This window comes from Chrysochloris asiatica, unplaced genomic scaffold, assembly GCF_000296735.1.
Source record: "Chrysochloris asiatica unplaced genomic scaffold, ChrAsi1.0 scaffold00234, whole genome shotgun sequence".
Classification (NCBI taxonomy): Eukaryota; Metazoa; Chordata; class Mammalia; order Afrosoricida; family Chrysochloridae; genus Chrysochloris; species Chrysochloris asiatica.
The window spans coordinates 2,809,103-2,832,147 of NW_006408752.1; the positions used below are offsets into that span (position 1 = coordinate 2,809,103).

The 23,045-nt window shown below is 40.6% G+C and overlaps 2 protein-coding genes across 3 annotated transcripts in view; one reads left to right on the forward strand and one right to left on the reverse strand.

Moving 5' to 3' along the window:
- Positions 1-23,045, reverse strand: part of IQGAP2 (IQ motif containing GTPase activating protein 2) — a 373,356-nt gene that overhangs the window by 117,482 nt on the left and 232,829 nt on the right. For both annotated transcript variants that reach the window (XM_006873291.1, XM_006873292.1), the window contains one exon: positions 5,812-5,902. In XM_006873291.1, the coding sequence (XP_006873353.1) occupies positions 5,812-5,902 (91 nt within the window). The remainder of the gene's footprint in view (positions 1-5,811; positions 5,903-23,045) is intronic.
- Positions 11,920-20,623, forward strand: F2RL2 (coagulation factor II (thrombin) receptor-like 2). Its single transcript, XM_006873290.1, has 2 exons — positions 11,920-11,983; positions 19,540-20,623. Exons 1-2 carry the CDS (start codon positions 11,920-11,922, stop codon positions 20,610-20,612), a joined length of 1,137 nt encoding a protein of 378 aa, XP_006873352.1. The 3' UTR covers positions 20,613-20,623.

A 23,045-nucleotide genomic window follows, 5' to 3' on the forward strand; every position in this document is an offset into this window, starting at 1 on the left:
AGGGTTTCCAAGGCTGTAAATCTTTACGGGAGCAGAAAGCCTCATCTTTCTCCCACGGAGCGGCTGGTAATTTCAAACTGCTGACCTTGAGGTTTGCAGTCTGATTTGTAACCACTATGCTACCAGACTGAAGCATACTTCTTTATATACCAGTACTCACCACACCAGTCCTGGTGGGCGCTGTGAGCTAATGCATCAGACTGCAAAGCTGTTTGAACTGCAAGGTCAGTGGTGCAAGCTCACCAGCTGCTCCTCGGAAACTCTATACAGGGTTGCTATGGATTGGAATCAACTCAATGGCACTTAACAACACCTCATTTTAATAGAACCATTTCCCATCAAAATTTACTGTGTGCATTCATTGGAGAAGATCTTAAGAATGGGATGGTCTCTATTCTGCTTACTTTTAAGCTAAAATCTATGGTACAAATTGGTGCTTAATATTTGCTGAGAGCTGCCAGGAAAATCATTTATGTTATTAAAATTATACATGTGATAACACAATGAGTGATACTGTCCAGACTATGGAGGTATATGGACTTACTTGTTCCAGTACAACCTGTTGCCATTAAGCTGATTCCAACTCAAGTCAAGTCCATGGGTACAGAGTAAAACTGCTCCACAGCCTTCGCTTTGCTGTAATCTTTAAGGAAACAGTTAGCAAGCCTGTCTTCTGCAGTGCCATTGGGTGGGCTTGAACTTCCAACCATTCGATTGTAGACAAGTGTAACTTATGCCACTCAGGGGCCCACTTTTGCACATCATGGCCACAAATTCCCTATGTGTTTTCAGTTTCCCCCCGTTGTTTCCTTCACTATCAGCTAATTCTTCTTGTTGCTGCTAGTACGCTTGACATGGCACTCCAGACACTTAACTTCCTTGTCACTTGTTTCTCATGCGCTTCAAGTTGGGAAGGGAAACGTCTCAGCATGTTAGAGTCACGTGCAAGACAACAACAAACAGGCTCAAAGAGTCTGGCCAAGGGTTCCCCAATGAGTAAAGCAGGTTGGCTCTATGTGTTCTTTTGTTGAATATAGAGATGTGTGGTTAAGTTTCACAGTTAAGGATGTCAAGTTCGTTATTTCCAAAATGACAGGTAAGTTTCTGCTAAGAAATCTTCCATATATTTACCTTTGTTTTGTTGTTGTTAGGTGTCATCAAGTCGGTACTGGCTCATAGTGACCCTATGCACAACAGAACAACATACTGCCTGGTCCTGTGTCAATTTCACAATCGTTCCTGTGTTTGAACCTATTAATGTTGCCACAGTGCCAATCCAACTAGTTGGGGGGTCTCTTCCTTCTTTTTCTCTGACCCTCCACTTTACCAAACATGATATCTTTCTCCAGGGACTGGTCCCTCCTGACAACATGTCCAGAGTATGAGATTTGAAGTCTGGCCATCCTGGCTTCCAAGAAGCAGTCTGTCTGTACTTTTTCCAACACAGATTGGTTTGTTCCTATGGCACTCCATGGCTCTTTCAATACTCTCCTCCAACACTATAACTCAAAAGCATCAATTCTTCTACAGTCTTCCTTATTCACTGTCCAGCTTTCACATGCATTTGAAGTGACTGAAAAATATCATGACTCAGCTCAGGTATACCTTAGTTCTCAAACTGATATCTTTGCTCTTGTACATTTTTTAAAGAGGTCTTGTACAACAGATTTGCCTTATGCAATCTGTCATTTAATTTCTTGACTGCTGTTTCCACGAGTGCTGATTGTTGATCTGAGCAAAAGAAGTCTTTGGCAACTTCAATCTTTTCTCCATTTATATGGATGTTGTTGGTTAGCCCAATGGTGAGGATTTTTGTCTTCTTTACATTGAGGTACAATTTATACATAAGGCAGTGGTTTTTGATCTTCATCAGTAAGTATTTTAAGTCCTCTTCACTTTCAGCAAGCAAGGTTCTATCATCAGCATATCACAGGTTGCTAATGAGTCTTCCTCCAATTCTGATGTCACATTTTTCTTCATATAATCCAGTTTCTCAGATCATGTGCTCAGCATACAGATTGAATAAGTACAGTGAAAGAATACAATCATGGTGCACACCTTTGCTAATTTTAAAACATTCAGTGTATCCTTGTTCTGTTCCACAGTCTGTCCCTGCCTTGTTTTAGCTGATGATATAGAGTTTTTCCACAGAAATAATCAATTTGATTTCTATGTATTCCATCTTGTAAGGTCCATGTATATAGTCATCCTTTATGTTGTTTATAAAAGGTAATTACAATGAAGAATTCACTGGTCTTGCAAAATTCTATCATGCAATCTCCAGCGCTGTTTGTATCACCAAGGACATATTTTCCAACTACTGATCCTCTCTCTGTTTCCAACCATTGAATTCCAATAGTCAGTAATTATCAGTACATCTTGATGGCATGTTTGGTCAATTTCAGACTGAATAAGTTGGTAGAATTCATCAATTTCATCATCACTGACTTTAGTGGTTGGTGTGTAAATTTGAATAATAGTGGTACTAACTGGTCTTCCTTGTAGGCATATGGATATTATCCTATCACAGACAGTGTTGTACTTCAAGTCAGATCCTCATATGTTGTTTTTGATGACGAACATGACATTGTTCCTCTTTAATGTGCCTTTCCTAACATAGTAAACCATGTGATTGTCAAATTCAAAATGGCCAATACCAGTCCATTTTAGCTCACTAAATGCCAAGGATATTGATCTTTATGTGTTCCATTTCGTTTTTGACAATTTCCAAATTTCCTAAATTCTTACTTCGCACATTCCATGTTGCTATTATTAATGGATGTCCACAGTTGTTTCTCTTCATGTTGAGTAGTGCCCTGTCAGTAAATGAAGGTCCCAAAGACTTTTCTCCATCTGCATCATCACAGTTAACTCTAATTTCAGGAGGCAGCTCTTCCCCAGTTGTGTTTTGAGTGCTTTCCAACCTGAGGGGCTCATCTTTTGGCACTATATCTGCCAATATGTGATGTTTCAGTATTCTGTATTCTGGTGCTGACAGTCATTCATAAGATTTTCAGTGACTAAATATTTGGAAGTCATCCATCTCTCCTTCTTCCTAGTCTGTCTTCATTTAGAAGCTCATCTGAAACCTGTCCACCATGGTTTATGCTGATGGTATTTTAAATACCAGTGGCACTGCTTCCAGAGTCATAGCAAAACGCAAGCCACCACGGTACGACAAACTGACAGATGAGTGTTGGATAAATCACTTTAGTGATCCAAAAAATAACTGGTGTACATTTTAAGCCATATATGGAGTCCTGGTGTGGGGCTGTACATAATCAGTGAATGGCTAACCCCAAGATTGGCAGTTCAAACCCACTATATGCTCCTCAGAAATGCTATACAAGGTTCGCTATGGCCCTCTTGGATAAGCACTGGATCACAAGATTGGTTTGAACCACAAGACTGGTGGTTCAAAGACATGAGCCACTCCTTGGAAACACTATGGAGTTGCTATGAGTCAGAACTGACTCAACGACATTTAACTACAAACAACATAAGCTGGAACCAACTCTACTGCACTTAACACCACCACCACCATCACCACCAAGAACAAAGTGTCTCTGAGGCACGTAATCTCTATGTGGGTGATAGCACCTCAACAGGACAATTGGTTCTTGTCAGGCAATGTGTGTGAAAAATGGTTTTATGTATAAAGCGTAGATCTACATAGAGCACATAAACAGAGGGAGCTTTATATAAAGTTTGTGGAAAAATTCCACTATCTTTTAATTCCTTTTTTCTACAAACTTTTTGAAGATCTTTCATACAAAATATGTGTTTGGCAATACAATTATATGGTGAGGGCTACCAGGGTTCCCTAGAGTCCTGGTGTGGCACTATAAGATAAGCACTGGACTGCAAGGTCAGCTCGAACAGCAAGGAAACCCTATATGGTGTTGCTATGAGCCAAAACCCACTAAAAGACACTTAAGGAAATGAAGGGAGAAATGTCCAGAAGGCTTCTCAGGGGCAGTAATGTAAAGTGGTTGAGAAACACTGCTCTAAGGGGTCAGGGTGGTTGCTAACCTACTTGACACCAGCAAGAACCTCCAGTGAAAATGACCACTAGTCAAATGAAGGTGACTTGGGCTCTTCAGCCCTTTGAAATCTTGCCTGTGGTAATACATATGGCCAAACATTATCTCCTTTTATCAACTTCTCTGGGAGTGGGGGGTTTGATGCTTATAACTCATGACTTGAATCTGTTTCAAGTCTTGATTAAAAAGGATGAGAAATGTTTTTAAAATTAAGATTAAATTCCTCGTTGAAAAACCGGAAAATTCTCCTCTTGATGTCAGAATGTGGATGGTTTTTTACTTCAGAACATCTTTTATGTTGTTATACATTGTAGAAGGCATCAAATCAACTCTCTGAGGGATAGCACAGAAGGAGAGGTGGGAACTTCAATGTGTAAGTATAAAATCACACATATTTGAGAACAAACAAACAAACAAAAAACACCTCTTGATTTTTTTGAGTCAATAGATCAGGAGTTCTCAATGTAGTAAACAATCAATTTAACATTTGCTAGGTCAAATGTAGGACTCCTGGTGTGGTGCTGTTTGGTCAGCACTGGACTGCAAACCACAGGGTCAGCATTTCAAACCCACTGTAATATTTACAGCTTTGGAAACCCTACACAGAGTCACTGAGATGAAACTGACTTGACAGTACAGCATCTGCACCCCCAATCATGGTTAACTGCAGCTCTTCCTCTGAAACCCTATACAGGGTCACTATGAGTCAGAACCGACGTGATGGCACTTTAACAACTTAAAGCCAAATGTAAGAAGAATCCAGAATAGAAGGAGGAAACAATCTTCTCAAACTGATTTGCTCCCTAAGAAAAATCTTTAACGATTTAGGTTACTTGAGTGTCTATATGGAACAGCTTTATTCTTCACATATGGGGTTGCCATGAACAGCAGTCATCTCGACAGCAACTAGGAACAATAGTCACAAACTAATTTCTTAAACTGTTCCTTCAGGCTACAGCTGCCTTCATTTTTTTTTTTTTTTAATTTGAACTTAAATCTCATCTATGGGTCTCAATTTTAATTTTTCTCTTATGAACTAGACTGCTAGAAAAGGACGACTTCAAAGTTCTTAAGGGCATAAAAGTTCAGATTGCAGAAATACAGACATTTTTCCAGGCAAAGGAAATGAAAATCAGATGGTCTTCACAGATGCTTCCAAGCTTTAAAAGCACATCTATGAAGCAAGAGTAAGGCATCTCACCAGCATCCTATGATCTGCTACAACTGAATAGATTCTAAATTATACCATGAGTGGAGAGATTAATTAACTATGCTTTCAAGACTCTTAATTTGGATAAGTCCTAAGACTGTCTTGAGTGTCAGTGTGTCATTTAGAAGCAACTTTAAATTGCCACAAAAACTTTCATACCATACTTCCTAACATAGATTATTAAAATAAAATAATCAGAAGTTACAATTGGAATCAAGGACAGTATGAGTGGCAAAATACGCATTTATGAAACAAAAAAAGCTAGTCTCCTAAGGATTAAAATTTAAAAAGAATTTGATTCATTTATGAAACTGGAGGGCTTAGACATGATTTTTTGCTTCTTGGATTTTGTTTAGCAGCATTCTGGAATATTGGAGATAGAATCTAATCTCTGAACACGGTACAGTGAATTCATCTTATTTTTGTGTAAATATACATTCAAAGACTACAACTGGGCCCAAGAGTCCAAATCTCTTCAGAAATGAAAATGGACATGATCCAAGCACCTAATTCAAGTTTAACAAGGTAAGTTTCGTAGTCAAGGAGGGGAATGCTTACATTTGTTTGCTCTGTCCTTGTTCATGTTGGCCTCATCAACCACTTGCTGTATCTCATCCAGCCAGAGAACTTTAGAAGCAGACTCAGAGTCCTGGAAACAATGCCAAAGAATCAAAGAAACAACAGTGAGTGAGGATGAAACAGAACAAAAAACTGTTTATCAGAAGCCATTGTATATTGGTTTCCATCAAGTTTTATTTAGCGGCTACCAAGGATCTCTGGTGACGTAGTGGAATACACATTGGGCCGCTAACCATGGGGTTAGCACTTTGAATCCACCAGCTGCTCTGCGGGAGAACGATGAGGCTTCCTGCTGCTGTAAATATTTACAGCTTTGGAAACCCTACACAGAGTCACTGAGATGAAACTGACTTGACAGTACAGCATCTGCACCCCCAATCATGGTTAACTGCATAGGACTGGGTTGGTAGTGTTTCCTTCTGGTGTGCATAGGGTTGCTGTGAGTTGGAATCGACTCGAGAGCCCCTAACAATGACAACAAGCCCTGTTACAAACTGTAAAAGCTACTTATGAATTAGACCACTTTTTGACCATTTATCACTTCGTCATTGTCACAACTCAGACAGCTGCACTGGTGTTCCAATTAATTTCATTGCTTCCCAGTTGGCCCCTTACCAAGTGGTCCTCTACAAAGAACCTGGAGATATCCTACCCATGTGCATCCCACCACAGTCATGCCTCGGTTTACAGCCCTCCAAAAGCTTCCCCCTGCAGTTAGGATGCAACATAGATTTCCTTCCATGGAATGCAAGGCTCTGCCTAGCCCTTAGGTTTTCCTTATACCTCCTGGCTCTGTCCTAACCCTCCTGGGCTTCTGCTCACACCTTCTGGCTCTGCCTAACCCCTGGTTTCTCCTCACAGCACTCAGACTAGTTTTGTCTTCCAGAACCCAAATCAAATGCCGCCCCCTCCACATTGCCTTCTCTGACTGCCTTAGGTATATACTCCCTTCTCCCCAGCAATCATACAACATCTGTGGTGCCCAAACTATGTGCCACGATGCTCCAGGGTGTCAATGGTTTTGTTAAGTGCCTTCGAGTAGGTTTCAACTTATAGCAACCCTGGAGAGGGTCTCCGAGGAGCGGCTGGTGGGTTTCAACTGCTGACCTTGTGGCTCACATTCCAGTGCTGATCCTACAGCATCACATCAGGAATCATGGGACATATTAAATTTGAGGAAAATATAGTGATGCTTGGCAGTTACTGAACACGGAGACAAAAGCAAAGAAGCAAAGTCATGATGATTGTCCTCATGGAGTTAACAGTAGAAGAGACAGCTGTGTCAAGAAATAATGATAGTACAGTATGATCAGTGCAATTCTAGCTGTGCTGTTAGATGCCTTTGAGTTGGTTCTGACTCACAGTGACCCCATGTACAACAGAATAAAACACTGCCTGGTCCTACGGCATCCTTACAATTACTGTTATGTCCGAGACCATTGCTGCAGCCACTGTGCCAATCGGTAGCTCATTGGGAATCTTCCTCTAGCTGTAGATACACACTACCTAGAAATAGCTAGGAAGCAATTAGAATACTTTATGGTAGGAGTGTTGAGTTGCAAGAGGAAGAAAGACCAAGTAGTTAGGATGGCTTCAGAGAGGACGTGCTAGCAATGAACATGTACTGAATTATTTTATAATTCTGACGTTAGGTTGAATCTGATGATCCTGTTACAAATGCAAGGATGACATATAATTTATTATATGGAACTTGCAGCTAGCAACTGTGCTTTATAAAAACTTTCCCAAGAAGGCAACTATTGTTAAGTGCTGTTGAATCGGCTCTGACTAACAGGGACCCTGTGAAGCAGAGATGAGGAACCTCTTTTCTGCCAAAATTTGTAACATCATTCACAGACCATACAAATTATCAACTTAAAAATTAGCCTGTTATATTTGGTCAAATATTTAATTAAGTCACCCCTAATGTGATGGTAGCTATGAGTTGGAACCAACTCCATGGCACATAACAACAACAACAATTACAATGTGATGGCTGGTGTGGCGCTGCGGGTTAATGTACTGGACTGCAAGGTCGGTATGAACCGGAAAGCTCACCAGTTGCTCCTAGGAAACCCTATAGAGGGTTGCTATGGGTCAGAACCGACTTGACGACATTTAACAACAGCAATGTTATGGCAGGGCCAGCCCAAATGATTCTGAGGGCCTTGTATGGACTGTGGGCTGGATGATCCCCACTCCTGATGTAAATGGTTTCCAAGGAGTGGGTGGTGGGTTTGAACAATCAACTTTGAGGTTAGCAGTCCAGTGCTTATCCTACAGAGCCACACCATTAGGAGGTAGAAATTGAATAGTTTTAAGGAGGATGAAATATTTTTAAAATGGTAATATTCGCTTACATATAGAAATAAGTGTTACAGCCTAACTCCTAAAACAAGGTACTGATGAGTAGGAAGTAGCAACTCTGGGCTTAGAGCCATAGGGTGCTCTGGAGAACCAACTTTAACATTTAAGTCTAAAGATGGATGGGGAGCAAGAAGGAGAAATGACATTCTCCAGTTCCTCTCGCAGCCTTCACACCCTAATTCCCTCAGAGGCTAAACTGGGTGGAAAGGGCTTTGAAAATGCGTTGTTGTTGTTACTTCTTCCTTCAACTTTCAGGCTGACAGAAACTGCTGCAAGGAAGACTTGGCACTGCTTCTACAATCATCTCTAGCCAGATCTGCCGCATGGAATCCATCAGCTGTTGCTAAGATATTCCATTCTTTCTGACAATGGATGGAAAAGGTTCAAACAAGAAGATGGGAGCCAAAGACTGAAGGAGGAATGAATGAATGGGACAGTGGGAACTATTTTTTCTTTCTACATGTTTAACCCCAGAGAGGAAGATCCCCAAGGAGATGGACTGACGTAGTGGCAACAACAATGGGCTCAAACATAACAACAGTGAGGATAGCAGAGGACCAGGCAGGGCAGTGCTTCATTCTGCCTGTGCTTAGGGTCACTATGAGTCAGAACTGACTCGACGGCATGTAACCACAACAGCAAGCCTAAGGACAACTCAGTATTTCTCATTCTGTCAGCTACAAACTAAGTTCTATAGGAGTTCAGTTATGTCTGACTTATTATGTTTTTTTGAAAGGCATTTACCATTTTCCACCATGAATTATCACTACAGAAGATACACCTAACACACACTATCCAGATGAGACCACGACAACCCTGCTTTTACATTATAAAGTATTAACTATACAAGTCAAGCTCAAGAGAGACTTTGCAAATTAAATGAATCTAAATCATCAGTTTAAAAATTGTGGCACATTAAACTGAAGACAGTGGTAAATATAAAACTAAGAGTAAACACTGAATTCTATCCCCAAGATTGTAACTCAAAGGGAACATATGAGCAGGTTTGTAAGCTTGCTGATGAATGTGCAGGTTTACTTGTGAGTGGAAGTGAGGGAAAGGCAGTAATGAAGACATGGGCTGAGTTTAACTATGTTCCATAGACTCCTGTTGACCTTGAGATGAAAGAGAGAAGAGGAAGGGCTGGTTGGTCTGAAGTTTAGGGAGACTAGGAAACTCCTGAGCCCATGGACAGGAACATAGCCATGGGGGGTCTAGAGCTGAGAGTGAAGTGTCCAGCTGATATGAAGTGGTAGGAGATGCATAAGAACACCCAAACTTGCAAATAGTACCCACTTGCCCTAGTTTGGATAGCTTGATGATCAGAACTCCATTAGAGGAAGATGAAGAAATTTGATACAGGAAGCAAGTGTAAATTGCTAACTTTGATGAACTTGACCTTTACTTATGGATGTAATAGCTCAAAATACCAACTGAGAGGAAAGGAGTCTTCACATTAAGGATCAAGCCTATCCCCTCAGTACATAGGGTTGATAGGGACAGGTAACTCAGACACTGGCTACTTAACATGAGGTGGGGGCTGTAAAGGAATGAAGTGGCTGTCTTACAAGTTTTCAAGAGGGAGTTTAGCTTCCGAGCAAGAGAGAGAAGGGACAATACCCACGGAATAGTTTTCATCTTGTCTCGATGGGTATGGTGAAAGGAGAAGGGGATAATATTTTCTGATTCAACAGTGAGTAATAGTTATCATGATAATTGTACAACTGTAAAGATAGAAGTTCTGTAGCAAAAAGGGGGAGTAGTTAATCTTTACATTCCAGGAACAAATGACCCTAGGACCATCAAGAGGAAAGAACAGTGGTCAGTGTGGTACATGAAGGGCATTGCAATCACTGCAATGAAGCAAAGTGTGATTGGTTGAGTGCAAAACCAATTTTCTGCAATGCAAAGTATCACTTAATTAATAATAAAAGCTTTAAAAAACAACAACACCTAAAAATTAAAAAAAAACTGAATTCTACCAAAGAGAAGTCTCCTTTTCAAATTACATTGCCAGAAGCCAGAAATAATTTTATTTTTATTGTTAGCTGCACCACTATCTCCAGATAAACTTCCAGGTTCATCACATGAATGACAGATGGGTTAAGGAAACAGAAACAAGGTCATGTAAAATCAAATAATAAGTTCCTGAATTTAAATGACTCAGAAATGTTCAATTCAATAAAAGGAACCCTTTATATTTTGTTTGTTTTTGTTATAATTTCTGCAATATAGAATTCATTCTTAGTTTGTTTTAGCACACATTATGTAGTTGAAATATTAAATGCTGACCTTTGATTGTAATCAGCTTGGTTTGATAAGATTCAGTTGAAAGTCCATACACATCAATTCCTAGCTGTGCCCCTCAGTCTTTAACACTTGTGTGGAATTTTCATTTTCTGGCTCTGGTTGCAGTTCATAAGCAACAGGCTGTTGTGTTCTCTGGCTTAAATTTTAATCTTAAATGCCACTTGTTGTTGTTAAGTGCTGTCGAGTAGGCTCTGACTCATAGCGACCCAGTATAGAGTTTCTGCAAGCCAGCCTCCTACCTGCCAGTACATAACCTTTCTCTTTCCATGAGTCTAGAGTCCTCAGCTGCTTTCTCTCTCCATGTCATCATCTCTGCCTCCATCTCTGGTGTCGCTGGAATAGCTGCTGGTAGGTTTGAACCACCGATCTTGTGGTTAGCAGTCCAGTACATATCCTACAGCATCACACCAAAACTCCTAAATGTCACCAATTGTAGGAAAACATACTGTAACAAAGTTTTCTTTCTTTAGTGATCTAGAACTACACATAAAAGTTTCTTTGAGGCATGTTATCTAAGATTCATGGAGTAAAGGGAATTCTCTGGACTTCAGAGTTTGTATTATGATTTTAGAGCCATCCAATAATGTTGCTTCCAAGCCCCTCAGTTACCTGGTCCTACAGAATTCAAGACTCAGAACACATTGGGCATAGGAAAAAACAAAATAAATAACCAACAAACAAAAATCCTCTCAAGCAAGCAAGTAAGCAAGCAAACAAAAACACCCAAAACCAAACCAAAACACATACTTCATAATATCAAGTCCTGACCAAGCACTGATGGCAAATTAAGACCGACGTGACAGTAATGGAGAATTTTCAAAATAGTCGAGCACCCAAACATTTTTAACCTCTTACAAATGTTTGCCTTCCATGGCTGATTTAACTTATAATTATGTAGTGAGTTCAAGAATCAACTTTTGAAATAGTTGGGAGGGTACAAGAAAGGACAATGTCTGACAATTACAAAGTAGAAAATGCGCTTCATAAATGGGCTTTAGAAACTATGTTTTATAAAAGGAAAGATGGGGGAGATTCACAACTGTCACTCAGCTGCCCTCCTTGAAGGACTGTGTGCTTTCAGCTTTCCTTAAATGCACATAACTACACAGGGAGGGAATTACAGCCTCTATTCAAGGCAGATTAGTTGGGTGGGTAAGAGTTAAAGGTCTTTCTTGGGGATAATGCAGTGTGTTCTAGTTGGCTAGCCGGAGGCTCTGCCTGAGTCACAGCACACTGAAAATCAGTGTTGTCACACCCTTTCCCTGCAGAGGACCAAGAATTTCCTGCCTGCAGAGCACAGAGAAGCACATTTCTATCCATTTTCTGCTCGCACATGGAACTGGAGGGAAACTGTACTCCATAACTTTATCCATTTGACACCATTTGAGACCTGGGACTCAGGTCTTCAAAATGAAAACGCTCATCTTTGCAGCGGCTGGACTGCTGCTTTTGCCGCCCACTTTCTGCCAGAGCGGTAAGTTCTTTGTTTATGGGGTGGCTGGGGTGTGTGTGTTTGTTTTACACGTTGAGTCCACTGAAACGAATTTTTCTTTGCATTTCCCATAAACTACAAACCCAAAGTCAGCACTGGGTCTTAGCTATTAAGTGGTGAAATCTTGGCAGTATCTATAACTTGTTCAATCTATTTCAACCTGGTCACAGACTCAACGTTCCCCAATCAAGATGTTTAATATCCACGCTTCATTTACACCTCATTCAGCAGTTCTGGTGTGGCGCTGTAGGTTAATGTGCTAGACTGCAAAGTCTGTTTGAACTGCAAGGTCGGTGGTTCACGTTCAGTAGCCTCTCCTCAGAAACCCTATGTAGGGTTGTTATGGGTCGGAACTGACTTGATGGCCCTTAACAACAACACTTCATTCAGAAATGAACTTTCTCTGTGAGATGTTTATAGATATATATTTTGATCATTAAGAATTTCCTGATTCAGCCAAGACAGTATTTTCTCAAGGGATAAAAAGAAAAATCCTACATTTATAACTTCTGGTATAAACAAAATAGGCGTGGAAGGGGGCAGGAATATCTCTAGACAGAACAACTCATCTGTTTTCAAATGCCAGGGATGCTAATAATAAATTAGTGTTTCCCAAATGACATTCTTTTTGACTTTCAGTGGTAGTAGTTCTCCCGCCCTCAGATACAAGTACGTATGCATTTTTAATTCTAGAAAAAACGATCTCCGGAGAGCCCTTCTTCAACTGTTAATGATTTTCCTATTTCACTTTTAACAATGTTAGCTTGTAACCGGCTTACTCCCAAATAAGCAAATCTGTGACTGGTCTGTACCCACAACCTTCTACTGTTAGGGCATCTTCAGTCAAAGTTGTTAGGAGTTGGAAGACTACAATGAGAAAATACCATCACCAGGCTCGTAAGGAGGGCAAGAGTTGGAAATAATAGTGGAAATTCCAGAGGTTACAGGGAAGCTCTATGAGAATCTGCAGACAGTATTAGCACATGTGAAATCTATGAATAGTGGTGGTAATGTGCCGTGGAATCGGTTCCAACTCACAGTGACCCTGCACAGGGTTTCCAAGGCTGTAAATCTTTGTGGGAGCAGAAAGCCTCATCTTTCTACTGTGGAGATACTGGTAGTTTTAAACTGTTGACCTTGAGGTTAGCAGCATGACTCCTAACCACCACACTACCAGAGATCCAGAGATCCTGGAATCCATGAATAGGAGAGGTTTAAGTGCTCTTTAGGAGCCAAATGCTGCGGAGCAAAAGAAGAGAGGTTTGTGGAGGTGGTTCTCTCAAGATGCTAGTGGGCTTTGGTGGACTGGAAAAGAAGGGAACCTAAAGGGACAAAGTAAATGAAAACACAAAAATGTGCCTTCTTCGACTAAGGTGGGGGGAATGTGAGCAATTAAGGAAGGAATCATTATCTCATGGCTGAATTCTAGATTAGGCCTCTTCTGACTTTGAACTAGCTCCCCAGCTTTTTCTCAGACAGAAAAATATATTTCAGAACCATCATATCAAAGCAAAACCTGTATAAAGAATCCAAATAAAGTTTTTCTTTTTAAAGACAAAATTTAACAATAAGTGATATTTTCAGGAAAACTTGGCTCTAAGGCATAAAGCCTTAGTTAAGCTGAACCAGATCTGGAATTCTAGTAGAAAATGGAATCCCATCAACTTTTCACCAACACAGTGGTTGTTTAGTATTTGTTTTTAGGCACGGAGTCTTGCTCAATCAGAGGAATTTCTGTAAACAGACAAGCACTTGGTTTCTGAAGCTCTCCTATCCAATCCTGAAGGGAAATGACTTGTACAGTGTGTTGTTGTTGTTGTCAAGTGCTGTTGAGTTAGTTCTGACTCATAACAACCCTGTATAGGGTTTCCAAGGAGCAGCGGGTGGGTTTGAACTGCTGACTTTGTGGTTCACAGTCCAGGGCTGAGTCTACAATGCCACATCATCAATTTCAGTTTTCTGTCTACCAATAAAGGCACATCTTGGTGGGTGCAGTTAGGTTGCAAGAACGTTTCCAAAATCAAAAACCCTTGAAAGGATTTCTGAGGATGAAAGCATGTCTCACACAACATGCCTTCAAAGATCTGCACAGAAGAATGCCACCACCCCATTTTCCGTAATGGAGCCACCTTTCCTTAAGTAACATGGATCACCCACATTCCCCAGCTTATTCAGGCAACATTCTCCTCCTGTGTTATACATGCTGAGTTCAGTTGTGCAATCTCAAGGTTATGAGAGGCTTCAATTTCACCCTGGGGCTGACTGCTAGAGATGAAAGCAGGAAAAGAAACTAACTCTGAATGAGAAACAGGCTACTAAACCCTAACCTCAAAAAATCTACAAGGAAGAATTCAGAGGTCACATGCAAAGTGGGAAAGGGAAGAACAGTGACACCTTTAATCAGAAAGTATGAACTTATATTTGGTATTGAAGTCCAAACTAGAAATTTAAGAGATCTATTTTCCATACAGAGTCTATACACTAGATATTGCAAATGGTTAAGGCCCTCAGTAAACTACAAGGCTGGAGGTTCAAGTCTACACAGAGGCACCTTAAAAGAAAGGCCTGGTGATCTCCTTCTGAAAAACCGGCCAATAAAAACTCTACGGAGCACACATGGGCTCACCATGCATTGGAATTGACTTGCTGGCAACTGAAATTTTCTATACATGTCAAAGATAAATTAATGGAAAAATTGTATAATGATAAAGAAAACAAGTTTGAACTTTCAAGCTTATTTTGTTTTTGAAATTGTCTTTTCAGGAATTAGTTTTACTAATATCCATTAATGTTGTTGTTAAAGGCCACGGAGTCGATTCTGACACATAATGACCCCGTGTAGGGTTTCCAAGGAGCAGCTGGTGAGCTTGAACCACTGAACCTATAGTTCAAATGACTTTGTAGATGGACTGCCAACCACAAGATTGGCAGTTCAAACTCACCAGTAGCTCCTTGAAAACCCTATACAGGGTCACTATGAGTCAGAACTGACTTGGTGGCACTCGGTGGCAACAACACATGCAAAGTAATGCTAAATACTTAAAGTATGTGGCAGATGTGTTTCTATGTTCCTAAAATTCCTGTCTAACTTCAAAGGTGTCATATTGACTTTATCTTTTTCTATTTCTCAAGGGCTCCTTTCCCCTTGAAATCGGGCATTGTCCCAAAAGTTTAATTTTAGATTTTTCTCATATCTCTACCTAGACTATCTCAACTAATTCTACCAAATTAAAACTACAACTTTTACGCAGATTAATTAAACCCATATCTCGAATTTGGGCTCCTGTAATTTGGGGCTCTTATACTTAGTCTTCCAACCTGTTGCTGGACATCTTATACCTTGCTTCAAGTCCTGGTGTGGTGCTGTAGGATAAGTACTTGACTATAAGGTCCAATTGACTTTATAGTCAAGTATTGCAGGGTGGTGGTTTCAAACCCACCAGTCACCCTGGGAACCCTATACAGGGTCACTATGAGTCAGAACCAACTCAACAGTATTTAACAACAATCCCACCTGCAACTCATACTTACTAATATTAAAACCAGGGATTTAGCTTCTCCCCAGTCTTGTTTCTGGTCGGGCTCCCCACACCTCAGTGAACGGCAGTCTCCTCATGCAAGCCATCCCGAGCCAATCATGAATCACTTTTGCCTTCTGCACTCCATCATCGTCCCCAGCATCAATCAGATGACCAACCCTGTAGAATGCCCATCACCGAGTCTCTCAGGTTCACCTCCTTCCTTTCCACTTAAACCCCAAACCAAGCCCATCACTATCCAGTCGATTCTGACTCATAGTGACCCTCTATAGGGTTTCCAGAGCTGTAAATCTTTACTGGAGCTGAGAGCCTCATTTTTCTCCTATGGAGCTGATGGTTGGTTTGAACTGCTGATCTTACTATAAGCAGCTCAGTTTTTATCCTATAGCACACTGCCAGCATACAACAGCCTCTAAATCAGGCCCTTCTTGCCTCTAACTTTCCAAAGTATTCTTTACAACTGTAAACCAGAGTCATCTTCAATACAAGTCAAGTCATGAGTATATGAGTTTCCTGTAGCTGCTACAACAAATTACCACAAACTGCATGGCTTAGAACAACAGATTTATCATCCTACAATTCTGAAGGTCAGAAATCCTAAAATCAAGATGCTGGCAAGGGCTGCCTTACTTCTGGATGCTCCAGGGGAGAATGTGTTGTCATTTTTAGCTTCTAGATGTTGCTTGGGAGTCCTGCTGTGGTGCTTTAGGATAAGTGCAGGATTGAAAGGTTAGTGGTTCGAACCTACCAGCTGCTCCTCAGAAACCCTATATAGGGTAGCTATAAGTCGGAACTGACTCAACAGCACTTAACAAGTGAATTGCCTACATTCCTTTGCTCAGGGTCCCTTTATCTAGCTTCAAAGTCAGCAGTGTAACATCTTCAAATCACTCTCTTGGGGTGTCACCCACCTGGCTCCCTCTTACCAGGACCCTTGTGGTTACACTGGACCCCTAATCCAGAAAATCCAGGACAAGCTCCCCATTTCAATCTCCTGAACTTAATTACACCTGCAAAGTACCTTTGGCTATGTAAGGTAACTTATTCACAGGTTTTAAGGACTAAGAGTCCTAATGGGGTGCTGTAGGCTAAAACACTGGACCACAAGATCAGTTTGAACCACAAGGTGACTGGTTCAAAGTCACCAGCCATTCCTTGGAAATTCTATACAGGGTTGCTGTGAGTCAGAACCGACTCGATGGCACCTAACACAACAACAAGGACTAGGATGTGGACTCTTCATTTTTCTGTTGAAAACTTTTTATGTGTAAATCTCTAAAAGTTATGAATAAGCACAAGATTTCTTAGGAAAGTTCAGAAGATATTCAGGAATTTGGCAGTAATCTACTTGTTCAATCTCATCTCCCCAAACATACTACATTTATGCGTCTGTCCGATACCCTGAAACGTATGTAAAGATTGGGATGCTGTTGTTGTTGTAAAATGCTATAGAGTCAATTCCAACTCATAGACCCTATGCACAACAGAACTAAACACTGGCAGGCTCAGCACCATTTTCACAGTTGTTGTTATACTTGAGCATATTCCTGCTGTCAATCAATGTCATTGGAGGTCTTGCTTCTTTTTTGCTATCCCTCCACTTTACCAAGCATAATGCCCTTCTCCAGAGACTGGTCCCTTCTGATAATATGTTCAAAGTATGAGAGATGAAGTCTCACCATCCTGGTTTCTAAAGAATATTCTGGCTGCATTTCTTCCAAGAAAGGTTTGTTAGTTTTTCTAGCAGTCCATGGTACTTTTAATATTCTTCTCTAATAACCTAACTCAAATATTCAAGAGCAAAGATGTCAGCTTGAGGACTAAGGTAAGCCTGACCCAAGCCATGGTATTTTCAATCGTTTCATATGCAGGTGAAAGTTCGCCAATGAATAAGGAAATCTAGAAAAATTGATGTATTTGAGTTATGGGGTTGGAGAAGAATTTTAAAAGTACCATGGACTGCCAGAACAAACAACAAAGTATGTTGGAATAAGCAAAGTCAGAATGCTGCGTAGAACTCAGTATGGTGAGACTTTGCCTCTCAGTTTTCAGACATGTTATCAGGAGGGACTAGTCCCTGGAGAAGGACATCATAATTGATGTAAAGTGGTTGTTGTTGTTGTTAAGTGCTGTTGAGTCGATTCTGATCCATAGCAACCCTGTATAGGGTTTCCAAGAAACAGCTGTTGAATTTGAACCACCAACCTTGCAGTTCAAATTACTTTGGAGTCTGACGCATTAGCCCATAGCACCACAAAAGAGGAAGACGCCAATGAGATGGTCTAACACAGTTGGAGCAGCAATGGGCTCAAGTATAACAACAACTGTGAGTATGGTGCAGGACCAGCCAGTCTTTCGTTCTGTTGTGCCTAAGGTCATGATGAGTTGGAAGACTCAACAGCACCTAACAACAGCGAGCATTTGCTGATCAACGTATCTGACATTCCCAAATCAGAACATCTCTGCCTTTTCATCACCTAAGGAGTTCTGGTAGCGTAGTGGTTACGAATCGGGCTGCAAACCGCAAGGTCAGCAGTTTGAAACTACCAGCTGCTCCGTGGGAGAAAGATGAGGCTTTCTGCTCCCGTTAAGATTTACAGACTCGGAAACCCTGTACAGGGTCGCTATGAGTCGGAACCGACTCCACGGCACATAACAACAACAACAACACCAGAATATTATTGAGATATCAAATTCTATCTTGTTATGAATTTTGCTCACTATTGCTCAAGTTAATCTTTTCATTGACATTTTGCTCCAATACCTAAATCTGTGAAGCACTGTCTGAATGCTAACAGAATGAATCATCAATATGACATTGGCCTACAATGGTTTGGTTACTATGTCTGTCTTTCCTACAATATTATAAACTCCTTACTTGCAAGGACCATTCATCTAATTTTTAGTAGCATGGTGATGGGAGGGGGGGATATGTATTGCTGACTGTCTAACCCATTAAAATTTTTTAAAAATACAAATATTGCTAAATTTTTATCACATTGGTGGTGGTGGTGGTAGTGGTGTGTTTTGGAGTCATTTCCGACTCATACAGACCCTGCAAAGGCTGTAAATCTTTACAGGAGCAGAAAGCCTCATCTTTCTCCTGCAGAACAACTGGTAGTTTCAAACTGATGACCTTGAGGTTAGCAGCCCCACTCGTAACCACTACACTACCAGAGATCCTTTCTCATCACATTGTTGTTGTTGTTGTTATGTGCTGTCGAGTCGGTTCCGACCCATAGCGACCCTGCACAGGGTTTCCGAGGGTGTAAATCTTTACGGGAGTAGAATGCCTCATCTTTCTCCCGCGGAGCAGCTGGTAGTTTCGAACCGCTGACCTTAAGGTTCGCAGCCCGATTCGTAACCACTACGCTACCAGATTTAGACGGTACTAAAGAGAGTGGTAGAAAATGTGGAACTCAAAACTCAAAATCATTAATTAATTAATTAAACAGGCTTACTTGATTAGCTAGAGACTGTTGGAATCCGAGACTATGGCCCTTGGTCACCCTTTACATCTGGAACCGAATATTCCCCTGTGACTCAATTTTCAGCCAAGCAAAAGATGAGTGGGTGGGTGGGAGTAGGAGGCTAACACTAGTGAGTACACACACCATAGAATGGTTTACCATTTAAGATCCAAAGGGCATCATCTACATATGGACAAAGTTCAGAAAGGATGGGAAAGGAGGAGGCATGGAAACAAGAAACAGGGAGGAAGTGGGATAACTGATGTTACATCGAGGAGATTACCATCTCTGAGATGAAATCAAGAAGTGTATGATTTGTTGAATGCAAAACTGATGATCTGCTCCATAAAACCTTCACTCAACTCACAATAAAAAGCTAAAAAAGAGGCACACACAAACACACACATACACAAATATCCCTAAATTCTTGAACTACAGAAATTCCATAGCATGAGATAGTTTTCTTTTCTCCTATTCCATAGATATGGTTCTGCAATACATCATATGTTAATACTTCTTTCACTTACAGGCATGGAAAATGATGCAGACAGCTTGGCACAGCCAACTATGCCTATAAAGACCTTTCGTGGCGTTCCCAAAGAATATTTTGAACCGTTTCCCTTTTCTGCCATAGAAGGTTGGACGACAGCCACCTTAACGGTGAAAACGGAGTGTCCTAAAGAAAGTGTTTCGAATCTCCGTGTGAATAATGCTACCATGGGGTACCTGAGCAGCTCCTTAAGCACCAAACTGATACCAGCCATTTATATTTTGGTTTTTGTGGTTGGCGTGTCCGCCAACGCAGTGACCCTTTGGATGCTGATCTTCAGAACCAGATCCATCTGTATGGCTGTCTTCTACACCAACCTGGCCATTGCGGATTTCCTTTTTTGCATCACACTGCCCTTCAAGATAGCTTACCATCTCAATGGGAACAACTGGGTGTTTGGAGAAGTCATGTGTCGGGCCACCACCATCATCTTCTACGGCAACATGTACTGCTCTATTCTACTCCTCGCCTGCATCAGCATCAGCCGGTACCTGGCCATTGTCCACCCTTTCACTTATCGGGGGCTGCCAAAGCGTACCTATGCCTTGCTGACATGTGGATTGGTGTGGGCCACGGTTTTCTTATATATGCTACCTTTTTTCATCCTGCAACAAGAGTACTATCTTGTCCAGCCAGGTATCACCACCTGCCATGATGTCCACAATACATGCGAGTCTTCATCTCCCTTCCAAATCTACTACTTCATTTCCTTGGCATTCTTCGGATTCTTAATTCCATTTCTGATCATCATCTTCTGCTATACAGCCATCATTAGGACACTTAATGCATATGATCATAGATGGTTACGGTCTGTGAAGGCCAGTCTACTCATCCTTGTGATTTTTACCATTTGCTTTGCCCCCAGCAATGTTATACTCATTATTCATCATGCTAACTACTACTACAATAACACTGATGGCTTGTACTTCATTTATCTCATAGCTTTGTGTCTGGGGAGCCTGAATAGTTGTCTAGATCCATTCCTGTATTTTCTCATGTCAAAAATAACAGATCACTCCACTGCTTACCTTACAATGGTAAAATCACCTTAGAGAATGAGGACAGCCATGTGGGAAAATACACATTCTTGGGATAGCACGTGCCTAGTGCAATGAGCTCTATAGCCTACACTTCATGTAAGTATTCTTTAGAGAAAGTGCTTCAAAATCAAGCATCACAACAAAAGTTCTAACCTTTACATACATACATACATACATATATATATATTTAAAGTACTTTATCAGCGATTTTACGACTATAATTCAGGAGAAAAGACTTCCCCACTCTCTTTGTAGCAACTTACACATTTCCGTGAATCTGCTGGTACTTTAACTGTTTACATCTCCAAATGAAATCCTCTTCTAGATCGTTTTTTTTCCCCCTCCTTCCTACTTTTGTGAGTAACGGAGTACTGGTGTGGCACTGTGGATTAATGCACTGACTGCAAAGTTGGTTTGAACCACAAAGGTGGAGGTTCAAGTGCACCAGCTGCTCCTCGGAAACCCTATACAAGGTCACTATGGGTTGGAACTGACTCCACAGCATTTAACAACAACTTTTATGAATAGCATCTGCAGGCTGAAATTTGGGGTCATGTATTATTCTTCTGTCTCCTTTGACTGTCATGCTGGTGACTGCTTCAATCTCTCCATCTTCTTTGTCATGTCTCTCCTTAGGATCCTGTATCCATGCATCACCTTTGCCTTTTTGACACTTTCCTCATTGTCAGCCCGACATTCACGTTATAGACTCATCTTACTGAAGTATCAATTTGAATACATCACTCAAAAGCCACCAGCATGAAATCGCTCACTGACTCTACACTGCTTCTATAACCAACTTTTCGTCTGGCATTCAGGGCTAACTTTGTGACTTCCTGTTAAACTCTGTGTATGATGCATGTACAGGCACATTGCTGACTTTGTTGTGACCTAGATTTCTCCTCCTTCTGCCAATTTAACTAGCAAGCTAATTGTATCATCTTTACCTAAGTTCCGTCCAACTTTTGAAGTCCTTAAAGAACCATTCTTCCCTGATTCTTAAGCTAGAAGTGTCATTTTTGGTAACTGAACTTCTAAAGCACTTTCTTGTATCTTTATTATAGTACTTATATATTGCTCATTTATGACCAAGCAGTAATCTCATGAACACTGGGTGCATAGTAGAGAAGGTATTTATCCTCTCCCATCTTTGAGGTCTGTGGTGACCACAGGTTCAAATCCTTTTGGCCTCTGTGGGTCCTAGCTCCATGTTTTATGCCATCCCAGTACTGAATGGATGAACGAATAAAATCTCAAAGTAACTAACATCATGAAAGTCCATTACAATCATACTGAAAGGGCAAGGTGGTCTGTATTTCATGAGACAGCATCACTTCTGGTTGGGCACGTAAAAAGAAAAGCAAGGAAAACAAAATAAAAATATACTCATAAGGTCATTAAAAAAATTTTTTTAAAATCCCTCTATTATTCCTAGAATATATATAATGCTTTAACAGGGAAAACTACATTTTGTTATTAATGCCCAGTATACGCCTATAGGTAAATAATTATGTTTCCCTTCACTGAAGGATGAGACAGAAAGTGGGGTATCAGTGGTTAAGGGTTGGGTGGTATTAGGAAATAGGAACAAGGTTAAGAAAACCTTTAAGCATTAAGGATTGTGGTGCTGTATTGACATTTATAGTAGGAATTGCATAGAGCAAATACTTTGTAATAACTATGAAAACACTTAAAAGCCTATTTAAATGTGTATTTGTGAATGGACAAGAGTCTTCTTGGTTCTTTCCTGTCTCACTACATCTAGGCAAAAAAAAAAAAAACCCCAAAAAAACTTGCACATGAAAACCCTTAAGTGTGTTGTTGTTCTGTGGATAATGAAAGCCAGGTAAAGACTAAAGTAAGCAACAAAAGCCTCAAATGAGTTTTAAGATGACAAAAATAGTAATATAAATAACTGTGTGTTTTTTTTGGGGGGGGGGTCATTTACCATAATACAGTTTTACTTAGTGGAAAAGACAGCAATATTTGCGTATTAAAAACATACTTAATTTTTTTTTTTTTTATGGAATAAGCAGATAAACAGGGAGCATGGTGACCCCATATGATAAGCACTAGACTGCAAACCAGTTCCAGCCCATCAGCTCTGTGGGAGAAAGAGGAGGTTTTCTTCTTCCATGAAGATTTACAGCCTCAGAAGCCCCATACAGGGTCCCTGTAAATTGGAACTGAGTTGACAGCACTTAACAACAAATAAATGACAAAACAGAATTATTTGTAGAGGGGATATAATTTGTATGCTTTGAGAAAAGCCTTACATTTTAAAATAGCTCACGAGAGCATGTCTTAAGGGAACTTACATAGAAAATATGCTCCACTCTGCCAAATCTATGTCAACATTCCTATCTCGCTTCCATTCCCCCAAGAAACCAAGAATAACACACGACTTTCACAATAACCTTGAATCAAGAATAACACAAGGTGTGG